This window comes from Pleuronectes platessa, chromosome 3 (genome assembly GCF_947347685.1).
Source record: "Pleuronectes platessa chromosome 3, fPlePla1.1, whole genome shotgun sequence".
NCBI lineage: Eukaryota > Metazoa > Chordata > Actinopteri > Pleuronectiformes > Pleuronectidae > Pleuronectes > Pleuronectes platessa.
The window spans coordinates 25,455,662-25,477,882 of record NC_070628.1 but is presented as its reverse complement, the minus strand read 5'-3'; the positions used below and the strand labels follow the sequence as shown (position 1 = coordinate 25,477,882).

Genomic DNA, 22,221 nt, shown 5'->3' with positions numbered 1-22,221 from the left:
TTTAACTAACGAATGTCTCCTTTCTGAAAAGTTACACAGTTTCCTCTATGTTCTCTTTCTGTTACTGTCCAATCTGTGTTAGCGTTTGTGAAATAATTCCCATAACGTCTCCTGTCCTCTAGGTGCCACTGTTGCAAAGCTTTTCTTGAATGGGACAAAAGTCAACAGGCAGTGGAAGTGGTTTGTCATTGTTAAAATGGTGTTAGTCTGACAATATTACAAGCTCTATGTGGGCCTAAAACTTTCCAGCTGAAATTATACCAAACGAGATGTGTATTTTCCTCACTTTTGTCATTGTACAGATAAAGTTGCAGCCATCACTATTTCAAGAGATAGGTGTGGAGAAAAAGGTTAACTTAAATGGGGAGAAACCAGATAAAGTGTCGGTAGCCATCTGCCTCGACCGGTTGATGCGAGTGTCGGAAAAATGGAGAGTATAGGTGGGAGATGACGGGGGGGGGGGGGGGGATAGAAAGCAGGCGCAATTGTCTGTCAAACTGGTTAACTGGTTTAAGATCATTTATGACCATTATACTTTTACTGAGACACTAATTTTAAAGTAATTGATTGATTTTCTAGGAGAAATCATGACAGAACTACAAGTGAAGACTGTTGCACTATTGTTAATATTTCATTTTTAGGCAAAAATACTTATAGATTGCCCATAATTTGTTGAATATCTATTTTCTGTTTAGTGTTGTCTATATATATATTTTTGTGACAAAAGATTGATAGACAGATCATAAGTATTCATACAAGTTGACTTGTACCTTTTCATTAGATCATTTAAATGAACAGTAACATGCCTCCAGTTCTCTAAGAGTACCAGATGGTTTGTTTTATAATTGTAGTTGAACTACATGTAATCAAAAAATAACTAAACAAGATGGAATATGTCAAGTTTTTTCTTAGTTTTATTTAATCACGATGTATCTATTGTCATGATTGTGTCTACATAAGCACTTTAAATAAAAATGATGTTTTAACCCTGACTCCGAATTGCTGTGCTTGATATTATTCTCTGCTCACAGTGAATATCTTTATTGACCACCTGATGGAGACCGATCACTTGTTTGTGATTAACTGTCAATTTGCTTATTACAACCAGCTTGTTAGGACTTTTTTTACCTAGTAACTTCTGACCATCACGAACATTAGAAACCTGTTCTTTAAAATACAATTATGGGATGCATGTGAATATGGATGTCTATTAGAAAACAACCTGGTAATAGAACATATGAAAGTGAAATGGAGGAGCTCACTCTGTGGAGCTCTGTTTGTTTATGGTACGATGTGACGTCACGAACTAGATTTGCCCGAACAAACGGAGGAACCGCGCGGAGTCAGTCTCCATTAGCACCGAGCTGCGGCTTCCCCTCCACACACTGTCCCACATGAAGCACCGGGAGCACCGGGCTCTTCACACGGCCCGTCTGCCTGCGGGCTCCAGCGGGACTCCACGACCCGAACACACGCAGCAGCCGGGGGACTCCTCGCGCTGAGGGGGAGGAGGAGAGGGGAGGAGAGGGGTTACTGGATGTCACACACACGGAGCAAACTCCCATTAGCCTCCACTAACGTCATGCTGCTCCGTGTGAACTAACTTTGTTTCCGCTCTGGGGAAGGAGCTAACGGTGTTAGCCGGTAAGTGACGCCACACGACTAGCAAACATTAGCCACATGGTTTGACCCGTTGCTTTCTCTGACACATCGTTTTCCTCACAAAGCTAAATCAGCTTGCTAACGTTAGCTCAGTTCATGTCAACAGTCGGTTTCTCTCGTGTGTGCGAAGTGCGCTCCACAGCACTTGTGCACAGCAGGTTACAGTGTAGGTGAATAACTGTGTGGAGCAGGAGTGTGGCTGACCATTCAGCTGCACCGAGGAGCCGAGGTACCAGGGGCACAGTGGCTGGGGGGGTGCATGTTGTCTTTCCCAGCAGGATCGTGTCCACAGTCAGTGGTTCATGTGTCACCAGTACAGACTGGCTGGGAGCACAGGGGTTACACCAGGGACCCACTTTGATTGTGCCTTTGGCCTCGTTACCTGTTTTTCATGTGTCTCAGGTGTTGACACAAGCAGACCAGATGAGTGTGAACAAGCCGAACCCACACTGGCCCCGTTGAGTGACTAGTGACAGCCTGCTATTGTGTGATATAGTAACAGGTGGTGAGAAGTAGGCCGTGGATGCTGGTGGCAGCCTGTCAACATGCTAAGACTTTGTTAACAGCTTCTTGTCCCTCTCTATGCTTGACGTGCAGATCCACTAGTTTATTCTAGTTTGAGATGTAATATATACTTCACTGTTCCCATGCTCATGTTTTCATTAATTATTATTTAGTATACAAATGTCAGATTATAAAATATACTAATGTTAATCAGAATTTTTCGTACAGCCTTTGAGTATTTTAAATGTTCAGTACTGTGCCTGTTCAAAACATGCTGTTTGTCGTCTGACTCATGGTTCAGCATGCTGCTATCGAACCACTATCTAATTTCACTGCTGAGTTATGATAATCACAATAATGAAAAAAGTACCCCGGATACCTGAGAAAATACAGGAGCCCAAAATTCAAATGGGTTACTGCAGGGCATACAGTGCACATCTATTTATTAAAATTATCCATTAATAGGTTTGAAATAAATCCCCATTCCTAGGATAATAATCAGGTTTGACTGAATCTCTGGAGTTGATTTACTGACTGCTCAAATTGTGCTGGGTTATATTGAGAGTTTATGCTAATAATTTCTTCATCCTTTGGTTATTATATGAACCCAAAATACTATGGAACTCCTCGCACTGTCACCCAATACAGTTCAACAGCACAAGACTATCTGATTAACCTCACCCAAATACGTCTTTGGACTTTGGGAGGAAGTCAGAGAGAATCAAGAGAGCCACTGTGCCGAGATGTGGCCAATCACGATCCTTTATAGAGACACATGCTGTATTTTGGCAAATCAGCTATCGTCTAGTAGGAAATCCTTCTGTTGGTTTGTGAATGTTGCAAAGTTCCAATGAAATGTTGCTATCTTTAAAAATTTCTTCAAACAAGGATGTCTTCAAGTTCAGCCACAATATAAAATCACCAGGTTGTCAACCCCAACCTGTAAAGTAGTGTCTCTGCTTTTTGCTGGTGAATGATTGACCAGTCTGCCTTTTGCTCCGCTGGTGCTGGTATATCCTGCAGTCTGATCCAACAGTTGAACTGCGGTCTGAAGGTTTTTGTGGGGTGGACACGGTTGTATGTGAGTGCTGTGTGTTGAGGATATATAATAACATGTCTATTGAAAGAAAACCTGATTCATACACTAGTTGTGGCTCAACATAAATAATGATGATGTGAGGGAGATTATTTTACCTATACTATATTCATTTTACCATGCACGGCTGTACAGTTTGCTTCTACTCCAGGCTGTTTCCATGATGACGCCAAGCAGGTGATATTTTCGTCTCCGTTTGTTTGTCAGTCTGTTCGTTTGGGGGTAAGGACTTTCAAATAAAAATCCAACTATAGTGAATTTAAATGTGGTTTCATGAGGGACCTTGGTTGGAGGTATGCACTCTACTGAGTCTGGTTTATATTGTATAGCAAACATTTCAGATGAATGAGCCTTGTTTTAACCCCAGAACATTTTCACCACACATCCTTAACCCTTCAGAGAACTGGGGTCACAAGGAACCAGAATTACAATTATGAATCTTGATTCCTGAGGGAAATAATATAGAAGGACTCCAAAGCTATAACCACCGACTTAGAGTGAAATGTGTGCATGGGCTAAATAGATATCAAGTAATGAATTAGCTTTTTGTGTCATTGGTGTGTGTGTGCAAGCGTGTGTGCATGGGTGTGTGCTGGTGGAGGGCAGGGCACAACGCAGCCCCAGTTACTTGGAACAAAAGCTCTGTTGTTGAAAGATCATGTGACTCTGTGTGTGACTCTGTGTGTGAGTCTGTGTGTGTCCCGCCCTCGTCATGTGATCTGAGCTCAGGGCAGGGAGTGAGAAGTGCTGAGTCGCTCTGAGAGGTTTCTTCCACCCAGGGAACATACAGGCAGGCAGAGGAGATGGTTGGCCCGATGGATGGATGGATGGATGTCAGACAGAGGAGGTGTAGGAGGGAGTCAGAGAAACAGTTCTGTTCCTTTCTCTTACCATGCCTGCCGAGGAAACATCACACATTCCTTCATACCCTGTGTCCTTGTGGATTAAAGATGCACCACAGCGTAGTCACATGGACTTTTCTCTGCCGAGGCAAGTTTGTTAATTTTTCCTTTTCTTTATATGCTCTGTGGGAGGTTGCTGTGAAACACGTGCTCGTCAGGATGACTGTGATGTATCTTGTTGAGTATTGAGACTGTTATTGATTCACCATGAATCAGCCTATTATTCAAAAGTTCCAAGTTAACTGAATATGTAGATACCTAGCTGTCCCTCATCCACAATCATGTAATCTAATTGAACATTTGCAATCTTGGAATACCAACATGACTAGGAGCTAGCTGTAAGGAATACAAAGGTCACATTGATGGATTGCAGTTGACATGGAAAATTATGAATTATTTTGACACATATCTGCTGCTGGTTTCCAAAATGAAAGCTTGTTGAAATGGTTAATTCAAGCTCATCATTCAAGCTCATTGTTCATTTTGTTTGACAAAGCAGCCACGTGCTCGCAGTCATCCAGCAGGTCCTGTAATACTCGTTTGATTCAACACAACCTGCAAATGCTGCTTAAGAAACTCGACCCCTGAAAGAACCTGAATGTGTGTTTGCTTTGTGTGTATGTCATAAATGTTTTTCAAAACTCTCCCTGCAGTGTTGCATACTACATGTGACACTGCATGCCATACTAGATTATTGAACACATTGACCTCTCTGATGCAATAGCTGGGAAATTATCTAATGTCATATGGTAGTGATGATGGTGGTGATGTGACTCACTGCTGGTTTTAGCCAAAACATTTGCTCAAACAAAATCTCTAAGTCACTCTGGAACAATTTTACTTTGTCTAGTTTGAGCAGCTCCACAGCAGCAACAAGGCTCGTTCTGCAAGAAGAAGCTTCAAGGCTATTTGCTCACTCACCACAAATCTTACCTGTGTAACATAGTTTCCATTAGAATGATGTGTTGTAGAAGCTACCTGTTGGACACCAAAACTTTGTTGTTAACTTTATCAAAGAGCATTTTGTCCTTGCAGCTCATCCAGGTTAGCTGCATGTTTCCAGCTGTATTGACGCTGAACTTTCCCCTTTTCATCTCTATGACTGTAAATTAAGCACACTGACTTGTCTTCTGCTTGTAAACTGCAACATTCTGCATCTGCTTTTCTTGACAGTGTGCAAGGGGCAGCAGTAACGCACATGCTAGTCTACCATCTCATGTTATTTTCTTTTATCACATTAGAAAAAATGTCATGAGAAGTAGTTGTACTGCTGAGTAGCTTTTCTGTATTCATGAATTGTATCATCGGCTCGATGTTCCCCACCTGTGACTCTAATGAAGTGTCTAGTAAAGCAAACTGTTACAATGCCCTATCACTGTTGACCAAGGGAACACACATACAGTACAGGCACTGCATACAGGACTCTGCACTCTCCCTTTCACTCAATCTCTGTCCGATTAATGAACTGAGTTACATCTGCTGCATAGATTATAAAAACCCAGTGTGTCACGATCTCTTACTCTTCTATGAGCAAACTTAATAACTTCTGTCAGTTTTACAGAAAAATATCCAATGTGCAGCACATGTCCTTACTTTTATTTGGTTAGATTGTTTCTGTGCCAGGGAGCAAAGACCATGAAACAACAGGAAGCTTGAAATATTTTCTAAAAATAGTTTGAATGTGAGATGAGAAGAAACATAAATTAGAGTGAGTTGGTATGTGGTCTTGATCATTTAACTTTTGTCAACCGGTACCATTCAGATTTTCTGGGATGCTCCCACATAAACAGTATGTACAGCTCTGTAGATGAGCGCCGGCTGCATGGGTTTAAATAATTGACCAGAGGGTTTCCATCCGAGCCGATAGCATGATGGTCTCAGTAGCAAAGGGAGCACTGGCACAGCATGGTTCATCCATTATGCAGGGGTTAAGTAACTGAGCTTGTGCTCATAAACACCACGTCGAAGGACGCTGCATGTTCAGGCTGCTTAAGAAGGTTTATAGAAAACTAAGTGCAATTACTGCCTCGCCTTCACCATACAGTCATATTGCAGTTTACATCCAGGTCTGTTCAGACTCGTATAACATATACAGTCAATACCCAGAATATATTTTATGAAAGGTATGATTTTTTTTTTATCATTATTAGATTTTTGTTATTAGATTTCATTTCATTCTTGAGTTATTTCCAAAAATGTATTCAGTGAGATCACAGTGACCTTGACCTTTTGACTGCCAAAATCTAACCAGTTTAATCTTGAGTCCAAGTAAAATCTTTTGCCAAGTTTGAAGAAGCAAGATGCCAGGGACCATGCATACATTTATATTATGCTCTGGGTATTTAGGATTATGGTATAACTTTTGGTTTGAAAAAGTTTGAGAAACTGAACTGTTAGTGAGAATGTGTCCCCCCTAATCCTGATCCTTGTGCCTGCAGAGGAATTTAAAGAATTTTTTGTGGAAGATTATCTTTACGCAGAGGCTGGCCACCCCGAGCCAAACAAGTGGGAAGATGTGCTCTGGTTAAAAAGGAGGATATGAGAATTTTATTTTTTCAGTTTTACAACTTGTTAATGTTGAATAAGGTAAAGGAATGGCCCAGTATGCTTCAATTGTGTAAAGGCAAAGTGTTTGCTGTTCTTATCAGCCAATTGAGGCCAGAGTGAAAGCCTGTGGTTATCCAGAGGGCAGAGAGATGTCATGGTTTATTTTATTTTCTACATGACAAGTGATGGAAGTAGCTGTATGAAGATACAAAAAAGAAACAGAGACATTTAGTGGGCCGCCACTTATGATGTAGCACATAGGTTTGGGAGAAAAGGGTTTCACACATGTTTACTGACACCTTAAATTGTATTGTATTTTATTTAACTTCATTTTGAAAGCTGTCACCTCACCACTGGAACAGCGCATCAAATCTCAGTAGGTCAGTGGCAAAGACGGCCCTTTAAAAACCAAGCAAAGTCAGAGTAGGTGGAGCGCAAGTCTACATCATGCTGTAGACTTAACAGCAGACAGACACTTCCTGTGGGTTGAGATGCAGGAGATCCCAGGCCCATAATGAGGCTCTGGATAACAGTCAGAAAAGAAGGAGTACATGTAGTTACATTTTGGTTGCATTACAAGATATGCCGATACTTAAATAACCCCATGGTTAGATTAAGGGTTAGGGTAGTTGAGGTAGTTTTAAATGATGTTCAGTCACACACACTGGTTACATAACTTGCCCACAGGCTTCACCTGTCCATTTTTATTTTATATATACAATAAATCCATTTAATTTATGTTTGCCTATCAGCTATTGTGCCCATATTCAACTAATGTAAAAACCTAAATAAACTAAAAATTGTTAAATACTAGTTATCAATATGCTTCAATTATTCGCAGAAAGTTCCCAAAAAGGTTAAATTATTTGGTACCCTCATAGACATTTTCTGCATAAGAGGATTTAAAATACTGTCGGCTACACATCAGCAACTCTGAAACTGTTCTGAACTCAGTGAACAGGCGAATAGGGAGACTTCAGCTCAACTCACTTTTGACATTGCTGCATTACAGAGACGCTCTTCATACCTGGTGGAACAATCATCATCACGTCACTCTGACCACGGTCAGACTCTCCCTCCCTCACACATACACTAACCCAAACACATAAACAATACACAATAAACCTGTCTGTCATAGTTGGACCGGTGAAAACACATTTTGTATTTTCATACAGCAGTGATTTACGTGTGTTTATTTGGATACAGAGCAGGGAAGTGAGATCTTATCACAGGTTATGAAGGTATAACGGCCAAACGTTTGTCATTTTGTTCATCAAAGTCTCTTCTCATCTTTCTAGGGGCTGTTGTTCACCACATAGGTAAAGCCCACCAGACTGTAGGAGCTGTGGCAAATCACTGGCTGTGTAACCCCACAGGAGCATGAGTCATGACCTCAGTGGTGCTGGTCGACACTGGTGGGACAGTGGTGGAGTATGTCACAGCTGAAGAGGACACTCTGCAGGTGGGTTTGACACAGACACAAGCAGAATTAAGGCTACACTGCGTTTCCAAACTAAAACAGTCTCTGTCCAAACAGAAAACGACTTACCAGTCCTTGAAAGAGGGGGAAAGGTCCCTTTTGATGTGCAGTAGGAAATCCAGTGAAGTGGCCTTGCGGACCTGCTGTTGTTGTTTGGCTGGGAAGACTTTGTGTACTTAGGCAGGCTCTCGCGTCGCTGCCTTTCTGTAGCAGTTAGCTTCAGGCAGGCCTGCTTGGAGGTTGGAAGAGCTTGGGTGGGGAGAATGTCTGGCCAGGAGGGGAGAGAGGAGGTCCTGAGGCACACAATATCATATGATCAATAGTAGCCAGAAGTTGGGTCCAGGGGCATTTTCACACCAAGTGGGAAGATGAAGGACCCTGAGAGACTGAGTTCTGGAAGCTTTCCTTCGTCTTCAGGACAAAGGAGCAGAGGTGTAAAAAGTACTGAAATATTGTACTCAAGTAAAAGTACCTTTTACTTTGATGAAATTTTACTCAAGTACAAGTAAAAGTACCCATCTAAAAATCTACTCAAGTAAAAGTAAAAAGTAGATCATTTAAAATGTACTTTAAGTAAAAGTTACTTCCAACAACTTGATGGGGGCCGCTCCTATACAGTGCAAAAAAGTACAAGGGTTCATAAATCCAATCCAAAAACAGTTATTTTTAATTAAAGGAGAATCTTTACAAATATATGTGCAATGCAGCCGCTCTGCAGTGGCTCCCTGTGAAGTGTTCTGCATGTCGCGCATATTTTTCTTGAACAGTGAACTTTACGATAAGTTTTCATATGTTGAACGTGCACGTAAGGGAACGTCATGCACTCTATGCAGCATCTACCACTGCAGTGAGAATTGCCTTGCGCCTTGAACTGTTTTTTTTACTCCGTAACGGATGTAATTTAATTTCCAATGTGCAATACTTCAGTCAAAATCTACTTAAGTAAAAGTAAAATTACCCATTTCAAAAGATACTCAAAAAATTACAAAGTACACAAAAAAACTACTCAATTACAGTAACGTGAGTAAATGTAATTCGTTACTTTACACCTCTGCAAAGGAGACATGTGATCAAAGGCTTTGGCTACACATGTAGGCCCAACTATTGCTCAACCATACTAGGTCTACATAATCAATGACATCAACATGCAAGTTTTCCAGTCAAAACTGGGCCAGCAGTGTCTGCAAACCTCTGTTATTATTTGCTCTATAACTCAGAAAGAGTTTGGACGCCAGGTATATTCTTAGCAGAGTCAATGCATTTTCAAATGAAAAGGTAGTAATATGGTTATAACCTCACTCTGCCTTCTTTTCTCATTTCTGACCTAATTTTTTCCTAATCGACATAGATGGTAAACGTGTTCTTGACTATTCCAGCAGGATGGAGAGTGTGAGGTGGAGGATGTGGAGCTGGAAGGAGAGGTGGAAGCAGAATGTGAAGCTGAGGAGGCCTATGAAGAGGTACAGGACAGAGAGGAGGCTGAGGACTACCCAGCAGTCATAGTGGAGGAGGTGCCTGGTGCCAGCCTGGTGGAGGAGCAACGTTACTCAGCTCAGTTGGTTGTGTATAATGACGAGGTGTACCTGATGCAGGAAGTGGGCGAGGAGCAGGAGGTGGAGACAGAAGGGGAGGCAGGTGAGGAATAAATACCTTTGTTTTGATCAGAAACTGGATTTAATGCCAACTTCACAATCTTCCCTTTTTCTACTTTTATGTTACAGTGCAGGATGACTATCATACAGTCAGATTTATCCTTTAACATGATTAATTAATCAATTAATTTTAAAACCAACATTCTGATCTTGCCATTACGAGCCCTGGCTTCCTTCACGTTTATACAAATTATTTTATATATTTTCAGCTGGTGCTACTGCCAGTCAGCTGCATTCAGACATGCACTGAACCCCAGACAATCTTCCTCTGGAGGGGCTGTATGTGAGAATACAAATGTAGAAGTGAGAGGACTCTCTCCTGAGTTTCTCCGGCCAGCCCCCCCGGTAAAAACTGTGGAGAACGTCTAAATGAGCTGGTGAGAGAACACAGCAGGAGATCCACCACAGGATATACTGTGAGCGAGTGGGCGTGTTGATGATGTTTCCACCAGACGTCACACCCAAAAATAAAAATAATAAAAAGTAAACGAATATCTCAGGATGAAAAATGGTGCCACACACATAGATGACACAGACCAAGATGTCAAGAGAGCTTTTGGTGATAAGGGCACGCCCTTGTCGATATGCTATAAACAAAAACACATGATCTCAACACCACAATTGAGTTACATCCTGCCTCTGTCTGCTGTGCCACTCCTCATCTGAACGGGCCAAAGATTTCAGTCTTGTTTTTGAACCAGTCGGAGCGAAGAATCTCCTACTACTTTGTTCCTATATGAAAAGGGAGCTGCGGCGAAACTCTGGACCTAATTTTGCCAACATTCTCCGGAGTTCATGTCTGAAAATGGCTTTAGACTCAGTAATGTTGACTGATAAGATAAAATGTAATTAATTTTACCCTGACTATGTCCTGGTACTTAATCCACCCAGGAAAAACGTACCCAATCTTTGTGTCACTCTGTCCAACATAATTTTTGAAAAACGTTTTTTGTGTTGTGATTGCACCTTTATTTTGTGGCTTTTTGTACATCTTTGGTTTTTCTGTCTCCTCACCCCTGACTTCAAAACTTTTTAGGCATACACATAAAAGTTTTTTGTTGCATTATAGAGTTTTAAGGACATATTGACATGTTGTACATTCACTTGAATCCCAATCCAAGGCCCACACATTGGTTTATTAATTCAAGCTTAGAAAGTGTTTTTTTATTTATTGCGGGTTGAGCGGAACTACTTTTCTGATTTGGCTGTAAACACTAGTGACACAATCTGGTCTACAGAGGTTTGTGTCCTCATGCTGCCACCTTGTGGATATTTTAGAACAGTCACTACTTCATGTACAGTTGAGGTGTCCAGCATTGCTCAGTAATCATCTATTAATCCCCTATTAACAGAGACTATTGTTCAGTCCAGTGCAGTAATTATGAAACATATTGAATACAAAGTTAATATAATTTAAAACTCATGAGTACTTGTGCTGTACTCATTCACATTATCTTAAATAACATCTCCAACCATTTGCACAAAATCTAAATAAAAAGCATTTCTAAGCAGGATCTATAATTGATCAAAGTAACAGTAAACGATCTTGCATCACTTGAAAGTGCATTTTGCACATTCTGCCTGCTTGAATTTCAGAAATATAGAAAAACTGGTTTTACCCATATAGTTTATTTTGACGCCTGGTTTTCTAATTTAAAAATGTGCTGTTTCAAGCGCAAGGATAAAGTGATTTAATTTGACGGAGTAAGACTGAAAAATTCTGGCACACACCAACATGGATTGTGACCATCACTTGAAAAGGACTTAGTGTTTAAGAGTTTAAGATGACCCTCTGTAGATATATAATTTCTGTCTTTTGGTAAACTCCATAACATTGTGTGTGTGAAGTCCCAATGAGACAAAAGACAGGGCCATTTTACTAAAGATGTGCAGAGATCACAAAAAGAATGCTTTTCCACTACACAACTTGCAGCATGTGCACAATAGTTGGAAATAGTCCTGATTAGTTGTCAACTAAAATGAGTTTGACTCATCTTTTATGATTCTGTTTAGGTAATAGTTATGTCGCCTCAGAACTGAAGTTATAATTGTTATAAATATTTTATACTGTAAACACACATGCATTCAATTACCGTGGATTTATAATAATTTTATTGAGATTAAAATGTTACTTTCCACTCTTCAAAAGAAGAAATCCGAATTACGGACATGATGTGTCTGTAACTGATGAATGTGTGAATTTGTAGGAGAGAATTTGACTTGTATCAAATGACCTAGATCAAACCAGCTAAGAAGTGAATGATGCTATTCCGTAGTTTATGGACAGCAACAAACACCGGTAGTCACAGCGGTTTCAAGGACAGGATTGTTGTTCACTGTTAAGGAAAGTTGTGGTTTAGATGCATTGTGTTGTTTACAACAATCACTTCGTTGTACAAACTGCAGCTTTGTTGTGTAATAAGTGGATTTGTTCGTCCAGTGTGTTCATTTCAATGAAGTTATCGCTGTGCAGCTGTGTGTGACGTAGTCATTACGCAAGTGAGGGAGGGCGAAGGAAGGATTTCCTGTGTCGGCGGAGGGATACATCTCGGACGCTGTAACGCGTCTCGGGGAAATCGACTAGATTTCCCATTGACGGCGGAGTGATCCGAGCTAGCTGGCTTCCCATACAATTCAGTGAGAAGTCAATGTGAATCTGCAGCAAGGGGAAAACATGGCGACTTCGCAGCATGAGGGACATGCAAACCAGCTCGATCTACTCATCAGAGCCGGTAACGTAACTTTGTGTTGTTCTAACCGGGACGCTGGAGCTGCCGCGAATGCGCGGCTCGCGTTTGTAAGCCGGGCGCTGCGCCTCAGTGCGCGGAGGAGCGCGCTGAAGTAATGGAGGGCAATCAGGAAGTGATCACCTTGGTAGCAACCTGCATGGCGTTGCTACACGATGTGTGAGCCCGGTTTAAGACGTGAAACTTGCTCAGTGTGCACGGAGACTCGGATGTGTGCACCATGCGTGTTTTGCACGGTGGAGCAGGCCCTTCTCCGCGCAGTGAGATGTAGAATAACGGTCTGCACGTCGGCTCTGCACAACCAGGAAGTGTAGAGATGTTTTCTTCCCTACGTCTTTGCCACGCTGTCTGAGTCGGAAGGACATGTGGGTTTATTTTCACTGACACTAACCTGTTACACAACATCACACAGAACCTCTGTCAGCTTTGTGGTGGAGCTGTGTGATGAGTGTGTAACAGTTGCTGGCTCTAGTTTGGGCAGTTTGTAGGAATATTGTGCAGTAATAGAACAGTACATTGCACCTAAATATCAGGATCAAATGTGTGGTTTTGTGATATTGTTGGTTGTTGAGCTCCTGCTAACACGTGTCGAGTGGAAGGTTGTGAGTCGGACGTCTGATGATTTCCGTTATCGTGTGTGAGACTGAAGCGTGGGACGGCCTGGCTCACTCGCTTTCTTCCCTCTACTTGTTTCTAGTGCGGCTTGTCCGTTCGACCACGTTGACCCACATTAACACTTTTTTGTCTGATTTGATGCGTGTTTGAATGTCTAATGTGTCAGAAAGACGCCTTCTAACTTCCCTCTCCTGTTTTAATCGTTATACTCAAAGTATTTTGTCTCATTTCGATGGCGGAAGCATTGTTTATGCAAGGGGCGGGGTGTGCTTTTCATCGACCCTCCCGTTGGTCCAATATCAGACGGGGTGGTTTAAAACGCAAGCTGGGGTCCAATGAGATTTCAACGGGGGGCGGCTGTCAATCGGAGAAGAGCCAATAGGAGGCGCTGCGGCTGTTGAGTGACGGGAGGATTTGTGATCTTCTTCGAAGAGAACTGGAGGGAAAGGATGAGGAGTGTAAACACGGAAGTCATCAGAGGCAGCACTACTTTCTGTCGGACTTGCTGCTATTCTTGGCGCTTCTACAGTGTAGTATAGCTACATAATATACATCTTGTGAATTTACTTAAGTATCCTTACGCTTACACACACACACTCAATGCTTATCTTTTGCAAAATTCTCAATGTTTTCTTTTCATTTATTATTATTACTTAATTATTGAATAAATAATTAAGTGTAAATCCAACTCCTCACACTATAGACAGACTTGAAACTACAACTATATGTGTTTATGTAGGTCAGGCTGCAGCTGCAGCTCTGTGACCTCCCACCTTTTGGGGGTCTTATTACAGAGCAGTGTTTTCAAGGGCAGCCCAGCTTGCTATAGGGTCTCTGCCGTGATCGCTGCCAGTATGTCCTGTTTGTTTGTGAGAGGAACTGAATTAAGTGAGACCATCTAAAGATAGCCCGACTCTCCCCAATGCAGTGCCTGTTGCCTCAGTGAGATAGCCAAACATGGACAGGGCAGGCTGGTGGAGATTCTCGTGTTTCCCACCGGTGATTGACAACAACAGCAGGTGCCCAGGGCTCCTTCCCAGGGTGCCTCAGGGTTTTTAACTGCACGCATGCAGATACTGGTGGGCAAGTGTAGGTGCCGCTGATGTTACTTAACCATCTTATCAATCTTCAGTATTTTCAAGCTGTTCTGTTGTCTTTCGTCTTCAGACAAAATGACAGAGCAGGGTAAAAACTGTCAAGATAGTTTATCAAAGGTAAAAATGAAGAGAAGAAAATAATTACATTCCATTGTTCTGTTTTAATCAAGTCCTAGGGTGTGAAAGTTGACTACTGAAAATATTTTAGCAGTATCCACCCAGCAATAGTTTTTTCACTAGGGGGCGCCATGTAGTTGCATTTGGTTTTGCAGCATTGCATTTATGATGCATTCAAGAGTTGACTAATGCGAAATGAAACAGTCAAAACATACAGGTAAACATAGACTGTGACCTTTAACATGATAACACATTTAAGTATGAAGCTTCTCTGTGCAAGACCCTGGACACAGGATTATTTAAAAGGTTGCTAATTGATTCTATGTGTGTTTGTGTGTGTTTCAGTGGAGGCTTCTGTCCATGGCACTAATGTGTACTGCTCTGACAAGACCATCGAGGCTGCCGAGGCTCTGCTACGCATGGATTCACCTTCCAGCCTCAGAGAGGGCCGTAGTCCAGGTAACACACACAAGCTGATAAACAGGAGAACACAAGGGTTCACACAATTAAGAACAAACTACACTTACAGCTGATGTCTGTTATGTCTCTTAAATAAGGCAATATACTTTTATTGTGGGTAAAGAGTGAAGTGTTGGTTGGTCAAAGAGGTTTTTGCTCCCATTTCATCTTTGCCATGGTTTAAACAATTTATGGTATTCCTACTTCGATGATTATTAAAACTCAAAAGATCGCTGGACTTTGAGTATTACTTTGAGTATTATTAGATCCCAAATAATATGAGTATTAGCTACTGAAGTAGATCCTTGTTTTTTATTAGGACTGTCACTTTTTATTCAAAATTCAAACCTTCACTTGTACGTAGGGGGAAACCTTCTTATTTTACCTGTAATGATCTGTTCCATTTAAAAATATAGAAAGCATCATGATCCACTAGAGGGCGCTCACTGTCAGCTTATTGGTCTCTTTATCTAACAGTTAAGTAAGTCAGTTATGTACCATTGTTTTACTACAAAAATGGAGAATGTCCTGAGCAGATGATCTTGACACTAACGCATCTAAGAAGCGACATGTGAAAATATTTTATACGATCCAAACAAAGGTGAGGTTGTTTACCGGCTATGTAATTAAATCTGTGGGCTCACCGGTTTGATTTCCACCCAAGTGAGGCAGCAGAGGAGGCACCACAGACAATCGGAGTCATGTGTTCATTCTCATCTGACTTGTGCAAACAAATTGCATGTCATGTCAAATTCTTTCCAACTTGAATTCTATAAAGAGTAAATACCCAATATATTATATATCAGCTGTGAAATACACATTTAAACCTTCTGCTTTTCCTATGAAGAAATCAAACTTAATGATGCAGCTTCAATTCAAACCTTTCTTCTGTCCTCCACCCAGAAGCCTTTTTCTCCCCATGCATCGTGACACCGGATTTGCTCCACGCTGCCATGCGTCCCGACATGATAGCAGACACAGAGGTGGAGATCTCGACTGAGGATTGCTGTGAGGAGGAGGAGGAGGAGGAGGACGACGAAGAGGAGATTGGGACGATGCTGGAAGATCCAGAACCTGATCACGAGCCTGTCAGAAAGAGAAGAGGTAGAGAAAAACATCTTGCAGTCTTGTCAAAGTTCATTTTTGAAGGGAGTCTTCAGTATTTGTGGAAAAGGCTTTGGGCAGAATGGGGCTCAAGCTTTGGAAAAAGGGAATAACATTTGTTTTTATTAATGGGGAACAAATGTGTTCCCTGATAAAGTTGACTTCAAATTCCAGGCCACAGACATTAAGCCAAGACCTTATCTTCTGCCATAAATGAGTCTGAAAGTTGAAATCCAAGAACACCATCTAGAGGAGGACCTTTGATTGTTGGGTCTCAACTGAGCATCATAGGTCAGACATATCTGGGTCTACTGATGTTAAATGTTAAACTGTTTCCTTTGTAGCTGGACGGAAGCCAAAGACGCATCATTCGGCTGTTTCCAACGGTTCGCCAGACCTCGGCATCAAGAAGAAACCAAGAGAAGGGAAAGGTATCTCACAGTTTCTTTGGACATTTCTGGCCAATTAAGACCTAAGGTGCCCAATAAGAAGGCAGTCCAAAATTTGCATTAATAAGTGCACTAAATTGACTATGATTTCCAGCAGGCAGTACCACCTACCTTTGGGAGTTTCTACTGGATCTCCTCCAGGACAAGAACACATGTCCCAGGTATATCAAGTGGACACAGAGGGAGAAGGGCATCTTCAAGCTGGTCGACTCAAAGGCTGTGTCCAAGCTGTGGGGCAAACACAAGAACAAGCCAGACATGAACTATGAGACCATGGGCCGGGCTCTCAGGTGAGTGTGTGTGTGATTGAGGGAGATTTCACACCATTTTCTCTTATTTTCTGTTTGATGGACGTAGTATCATAAAGTCTGATAAACCTTTTTTCTTCAGATATTACTACCAGCGTGGCATCCTTGCCAAAGTAGAGGGCCAGCGGCTGGTCTACCAGTTCAAAGAGATGCCCAAAAACATTGTCATCATTGATGATGACATGACAGACATGTCCGTCCCTGATGATCTCATCGGCTCAGACACCGCTACATCCTATGAGCGCGTGCCTCCACCATCAGACATGCTGCTCCAGGTGACCGAGCTATCGTCCTCCAAGAAGCCCAACATCCTGCGGACCGGGAACAGAGCCAACGTGGTCCAAGCTCCTGTCCCCATGGGGAGCAAGAACATGGCCGGTGGTGCGCGTATATTGTCGCTTACTGCAGCAACAGATGGGAGACAGACCCAGCACTCTCATGCAACGATCATCCCTAATGCCACGGGGCCCAGGTTAGACTCCTGCAGAGATGTCGACCTTCAGGAGCGCAGATACAAATGTATCTGTTTCTCCCTAACACCAAATACTAGCTTTTGACTCTTTGTGCCCTCTTACCTCTTGTCTGCAGGACGGTGCGGGTGGCCATGCAGGTGCCTGTAGTCATGACAACATCCCTGGGTCAGAAGATCTCTACCGTGGCTGTACAACAGCAGGCGGGACACACAGGACCCACAGGGGCTGTCGGCCACACCACGCTCCTCACCAACACTGGGAACACCAACTCCCAACAGAAGGTTTGTACACATGGAATCTGATTTGCTTTTAAACATTTAAACACATTACAGCAGAGCAGGGGCGTTTCTAGGATTGAAAGAAAGGGGGGCTTAGCCCCTAAGGATGCGTAATGTTTGCGCGGGCAATTTTTTGGGGGCTCATTTGGGGCTGCGGATATCAATTGTTTCAGACAGTTCATAGATTGGTTCAATCAGAAAGAGTGTGATTTTTCTCTGTATCTTTGCTTGCATTGATTCAGTATGAGATAACAGAAGAGACAGAATTTCAGGGTCATTGTGAAATTTGACAACACAAATGTGAACATTTCTCAAATAGAGAGAAATAATTTTCCTGCTTGTAAAGGAAAGACGGATATAGTAGTTTTCATATCCGCGTCAATCCCAAATCCTAATTCTTAAAGGGACCACACACAATGGATGGAGAATGGACCTGCCAGTGTCAACTTCTGAGTTGTTTATTTGTTGTATTATGTTATGTTATATATTATATTATGTTCACACTCTCGCTCACTGGAGACATTTTCTAACAAAATAGCTAGCTAGCTAGCTTAGTGTTAACATAGCTCATTAAAATATTCCCTTTCATTTGCCTCAAGTAAACCTAAATTTAAGCATGTAACAATCGTTAACAACTACAGATAGTCACATTCTGTAACTACCTGTACTTACAATTTCACTCCGTGCATCATTTACTATGAGCTAAACTACTTGGCTGTAATCCTGCTGTCTTGATGAGAGACGTTACTTGGCAGAGTGAGAAAGCCAGCGCAGCAGCGATGCAGACTCCCCAAGGTCCTAGTGCTCCAGGGCTTCAGCCCCCCTAAAACAGGCCTAACGACGCCCCTGAAGCAGAGTATCTGCACTTCTCACCACAGCAGGGAGGAAACACTTTGTCTCATAGTTTTCAGATATAGGTTTTATCAGAGAATGTTTGTTTTGTTCAAACAGCCTTTTAATGCAGCTTTCGTGGTCCAAGTCACATTAATTTAATGAAATATACACTTCGGAGTTAATGTTATATACTGCTGAGTAATATTAAATGCATGATACGATAGTAAATAAGTGTAGATTCATCTTTCAAATCATATTTTGGATACTATCAAGATCTTGAATTCTTACATTTATTAAATTTCGGGGTGTACACAAGATTGGAAAACAGGTGCACAAATAGAACGTACATTGAAAATAATTGTCTAAAATGAAATTTAAGTGATATAAGTTGTCTTACTCAAAGGGAAGAACTGTTATTCAGTCAACATAACACTAGAGGGACAGCCAGGCAAGATTCCATTTTTCGGCTGACCCCGGTTGAAAATTCTTATATTTCATTTATCTCTTTATATTTAAGATGTATGACTTTTTTTTGTGTAGGTTATGATACAGACAATCCCCACCATGGTCCCAGCCACAGCAGAGAACGGAGACAAGATCACCGTCCAGCTCGCCAAGATCATCACAATCCCAGCACACCAGTTAGCCCAGTGTCAGCTCCAGACCGGCACTAACAAGGCCGGCATCGGAGGATCCTCAGCGGGCATCAGCCTCCTCGGCAGTCCCCTGACCGTTCGGGCCCTGGCTCCTGTCAACGTTGCACCGGGAACGCAAGTGATGAGACTCACCATGCCAACGCAGACACAACAGACTCTAGTGGTGTCGCAGCCGGGGAGCATCGCAGGCAGGGCGGGGACGGTGACAGTGACGTCAGCCAACCATACGATGACTGCACAGCCTCACATCCTCAGCGGTGTCATTAACGGCTCAGAGCTGGTGTTAGGAGGGACGAGAGGAGTTGCGTTGGAGAAGCTGAGGGCTGCCGGGGTGCAGACGCTGCAGGTGCCAATGACGGCAGCCGTCCAACAGAGTGTCCAGCATTCTGAGGTGGACGCTGAGGTGGTCATCAACCTGCAAAGCCCCGATGTGACCGTCAAGACAGAAGAGCCTGAGTGTTGAAACATTTCCCAGCACCCATCTCTGCCAGAGAGGGGTAGTTTGTAAATGTCTGAAGTCATTTTTACTCTTGTGATAACCAGCAGCAGTCTCAGAGACTAAAAAGACGTCTGAGGGCCTGTTTTTAAGTCCTCAAACTGTCTTCAATTCTTCCCTGATGCTGCCTCAGACTGAAACGGAACTACGTCTGTCTCTTCACAAATCACGCCGGCACCCCCCTAGGAGCGTTGTGTTCGGAACTTTAACTGGATCCTTCAACATAGGAATACACAAAGACTTTAAAAGGGAGTTGTTGGGAACGGTTAAGGGACCAACCTTGATCACTACAATGTACGCCTTCTAAATGGATCATCATCACTGACTCAAATTTGGAAAACACTTTGAAAATATTAAAGAAGAAAAAGCAAACACTACAAAACGAGGCAAATAATTACAACCGAGCATAATGTGAACTATCAAAGAAGAAGAAAACAAAATGTGGAGGCTATAATGAAACTTCTGTAGACATTGGTTTCCTATTTTTTCCTCCACAGATGTTAAAACCAGCAACTTGTACTGAAAACCTCCATCACTGTGCATCGAGTGTTTGTGGTGCTACACTAGTGAGAGAGGTGCTGAGAGAAGCCCTCACAGAGACAATTATCAGCAGACCATGGTTGTGTATGTACATATTTATATATATATATCTACTATACAGTTTACGGAGCAGAAGTTAACAGAACAGCCTTAGATTTAATTTCAAATTTTCTTTTTTCATATTTTGTTTGAACAGTAAACAGAAACTAGGTTGTGTTTTGATACCTTGTACCAAGCACAGTATTATTGAAACGAGGGGTCTAATATTTGTTTTATCATCGGTTCCACACTCTCATATAAGAAACAATAACAGGTTGTAGATACGTGATCAGATTGTTTGTAATGTGTCTTCCAGCGCCCAGGAAAATCTGTAGTCTTGAATTAATCCTGTATCCGACTAAAAGGATCTTGGTCTCAATTCTTAAAATCAGTTTTTCGTTCACTCTCCTCATCCCAACCCGACACTGATTGGCTGCATTGAAATGCAAAGAATGTGACTAAGAGCAGGTGCTTACTGCCATGTCTTGGAAAGAATAAAGAAACCAAAAAGTAATATCGATATATGTAATCTCTGAGTTATGAAACTATTTTACTTTAAAAAAAGAGGCATTCAAAAAAGTTTATGCAAAATCTTTGCTTTAACAATGAAACCACTGTAGATCCCAGGTCACTTTACTTCACCTGTAAAACAGATGATAGAGTCTTGGCCATTTTGGCTTAACATTTCATTACTTCTTTTTTTTATCTGAAGGGAGGGACGATAGAAAGATGTTTGTTTTCAGACTGAACTGTTTGTATATTCAACATTTGAAGTATATTCTATTTTGTTGTACTCTTGTTTCAAAGTGTATGAAAGTAGATTTTACTGAAATATAAAAAAAGATTTGAAAATAGACACTATTCTATTGTGGTTTCACACTGAAGCTGCTGTGTGTGTGTGTGTGTGTGCGTGCAAAACATTTATTACTTGGTATTTGACGTCATCTGACCGACTTGTAAATGGGATGTTTGTTACTTTAAACTTCTTTCTGACAGTTATTTCTTTCCCAACCTGCACATATCAGTGATTCGGGGTAAAACGAGAACAGTGTCCTACATTTATTTAGAATACCAAATCTGAGTAGCCTCATTTGTTACCAATGATGACGTTGAGTTCAAACTGGCTCTGTAGTTACTTTCTACGCTTTACCTTCTAGTTTGAGATCAGAGAGCAGATGAATTAGTTCTTACAGATCCAACAGTCGACTAATAAATTCAGCTCTGAAACGAGGACCTCACCACGACCCCACCGTCACTATATCCAGATTTTTGGGGCATCTGCACAAAAAACACTTGGTTCTCACACTCTTATTCTGAGAAATCAAGGAAAATGTTGTAAAACCATCCTATCTCCCAATGTTGAGGTAAAACAAATCCTGGATCCACCCAATGTTCAGGATCCAGACCAAAACCTTGTGGCTTCTTCCCAGACCCAGCCTTCCACGTTTCATGGTTAAATTTTAGCAACACAAATGTGTCAATTGAAATTAATGTAATCAGGCCGGGTCAAGGAAGTACCACAAGTGGATGAGAAGCAGCTGTTTGAATGTCATTGTAAGAAAATAGGGCGAGAGGCCAAATGGAAAAACCTATTTCCTCACTGTGTGTGTGTCCCCTCGGTTGAATGAAGTCCGCGTTCTGTGAATTCCAGATGCCACACAGTGGGACGTCTCCACAGAGAGTAAATGAAAACAGGAACCTCATGTGGTGATCTGACTGTGGAGGTAGAAAGAGATCTTACTGACGTCTGTCTGCAGTCTAATACACCTGATCACCATCTGCACACTCACTTAATACAGTAACAAGTGGTCATCTGCAGTATGTCAACAAATTAATATTTGCACACGATTCAGATTGTTGGATGTGGGTCACAGCAGCTCTTCATGTTGAAGATTTCACTTGATTCTAATGTTTCGAGAGCAGCATGATGACGTTGACAGTCCTGACAGGCATTTGCTCTTAATAGACACTTAACAATGAAGGAGTAAGGCACCTTTAAAGGGCCAGTTCCCCCAAATAATAAAAAAACATACATTTTCAATTGGAGCAGGGGGACATTTCTTATCAGGACTCGTTCTTTACTGTTCATGTGCTTGTTATTCAGCGAATCAATGAACCTGGACTTGTTTTTTTCCAGAAAGACACTTTGCTGTTGTAATTTTATAT

At 41.8% G+C, this 22,221-nt stretch overlaps 1 protein-coding gene across 10 annotated transcripts; it reads left to right on the top strand.

Annotated features, from left to right (window-relative positions):
- Positions 1-1,484: 1,484 nt before the first annotated feature.
- elf2b (E74-like factor 2b (ets domain transcription factor)) lies at positions 1,485-20,909 on the top strand. Of its 10 annotated transcripts, XM_053419777.1 has the most exons (11): positions 1,502-1,644; positions 4,042-4,252; positions 8,010-8,173; positions 9,568-9,826; positions 14,765-14,878; positions 15,782-15,982; positions 16,327-16,413; positions 16,526-16,721; positions 16,822-17,211; positions 17,328-17,493; positions 18,865-20,909. In XM_053419777.1, the coding sequence occupies exons 3-11, from the start codon at positions 8,099-8,101 to the stop codon at positions 19,441-19,443; spliced, it is 2,067 nt and encodes a 688-aa protein (XP_053275752.1). In that variant the 5' UTR covers positions 1,502-1,644; positions 4,042-4,252; positions 8,010-8,098; the 3' UTR covers positions 19,444-20,909. The 10 variants fall into 10 exon arrangements, with proteins under 10 accessions (XP_053275756.1, XP_053275755.1, XP_053275754.1 ...); XM_053419781.1 differs by lacking the exon at positions 4,042-4,252 and having other exon boundaries at positions 1,485-1,644; positions 9,571-9,826; positions 16,529-16,721; XM_053419780.1 differs by lacking the exon at positions 4,042-4,252 and having other exon boundaries at positions 1,485-1,644; positions 9,571-9,826.
- The last annotated feature ends 1,312 nt before the right edge of the window (positions 20,910-22,221 follow it).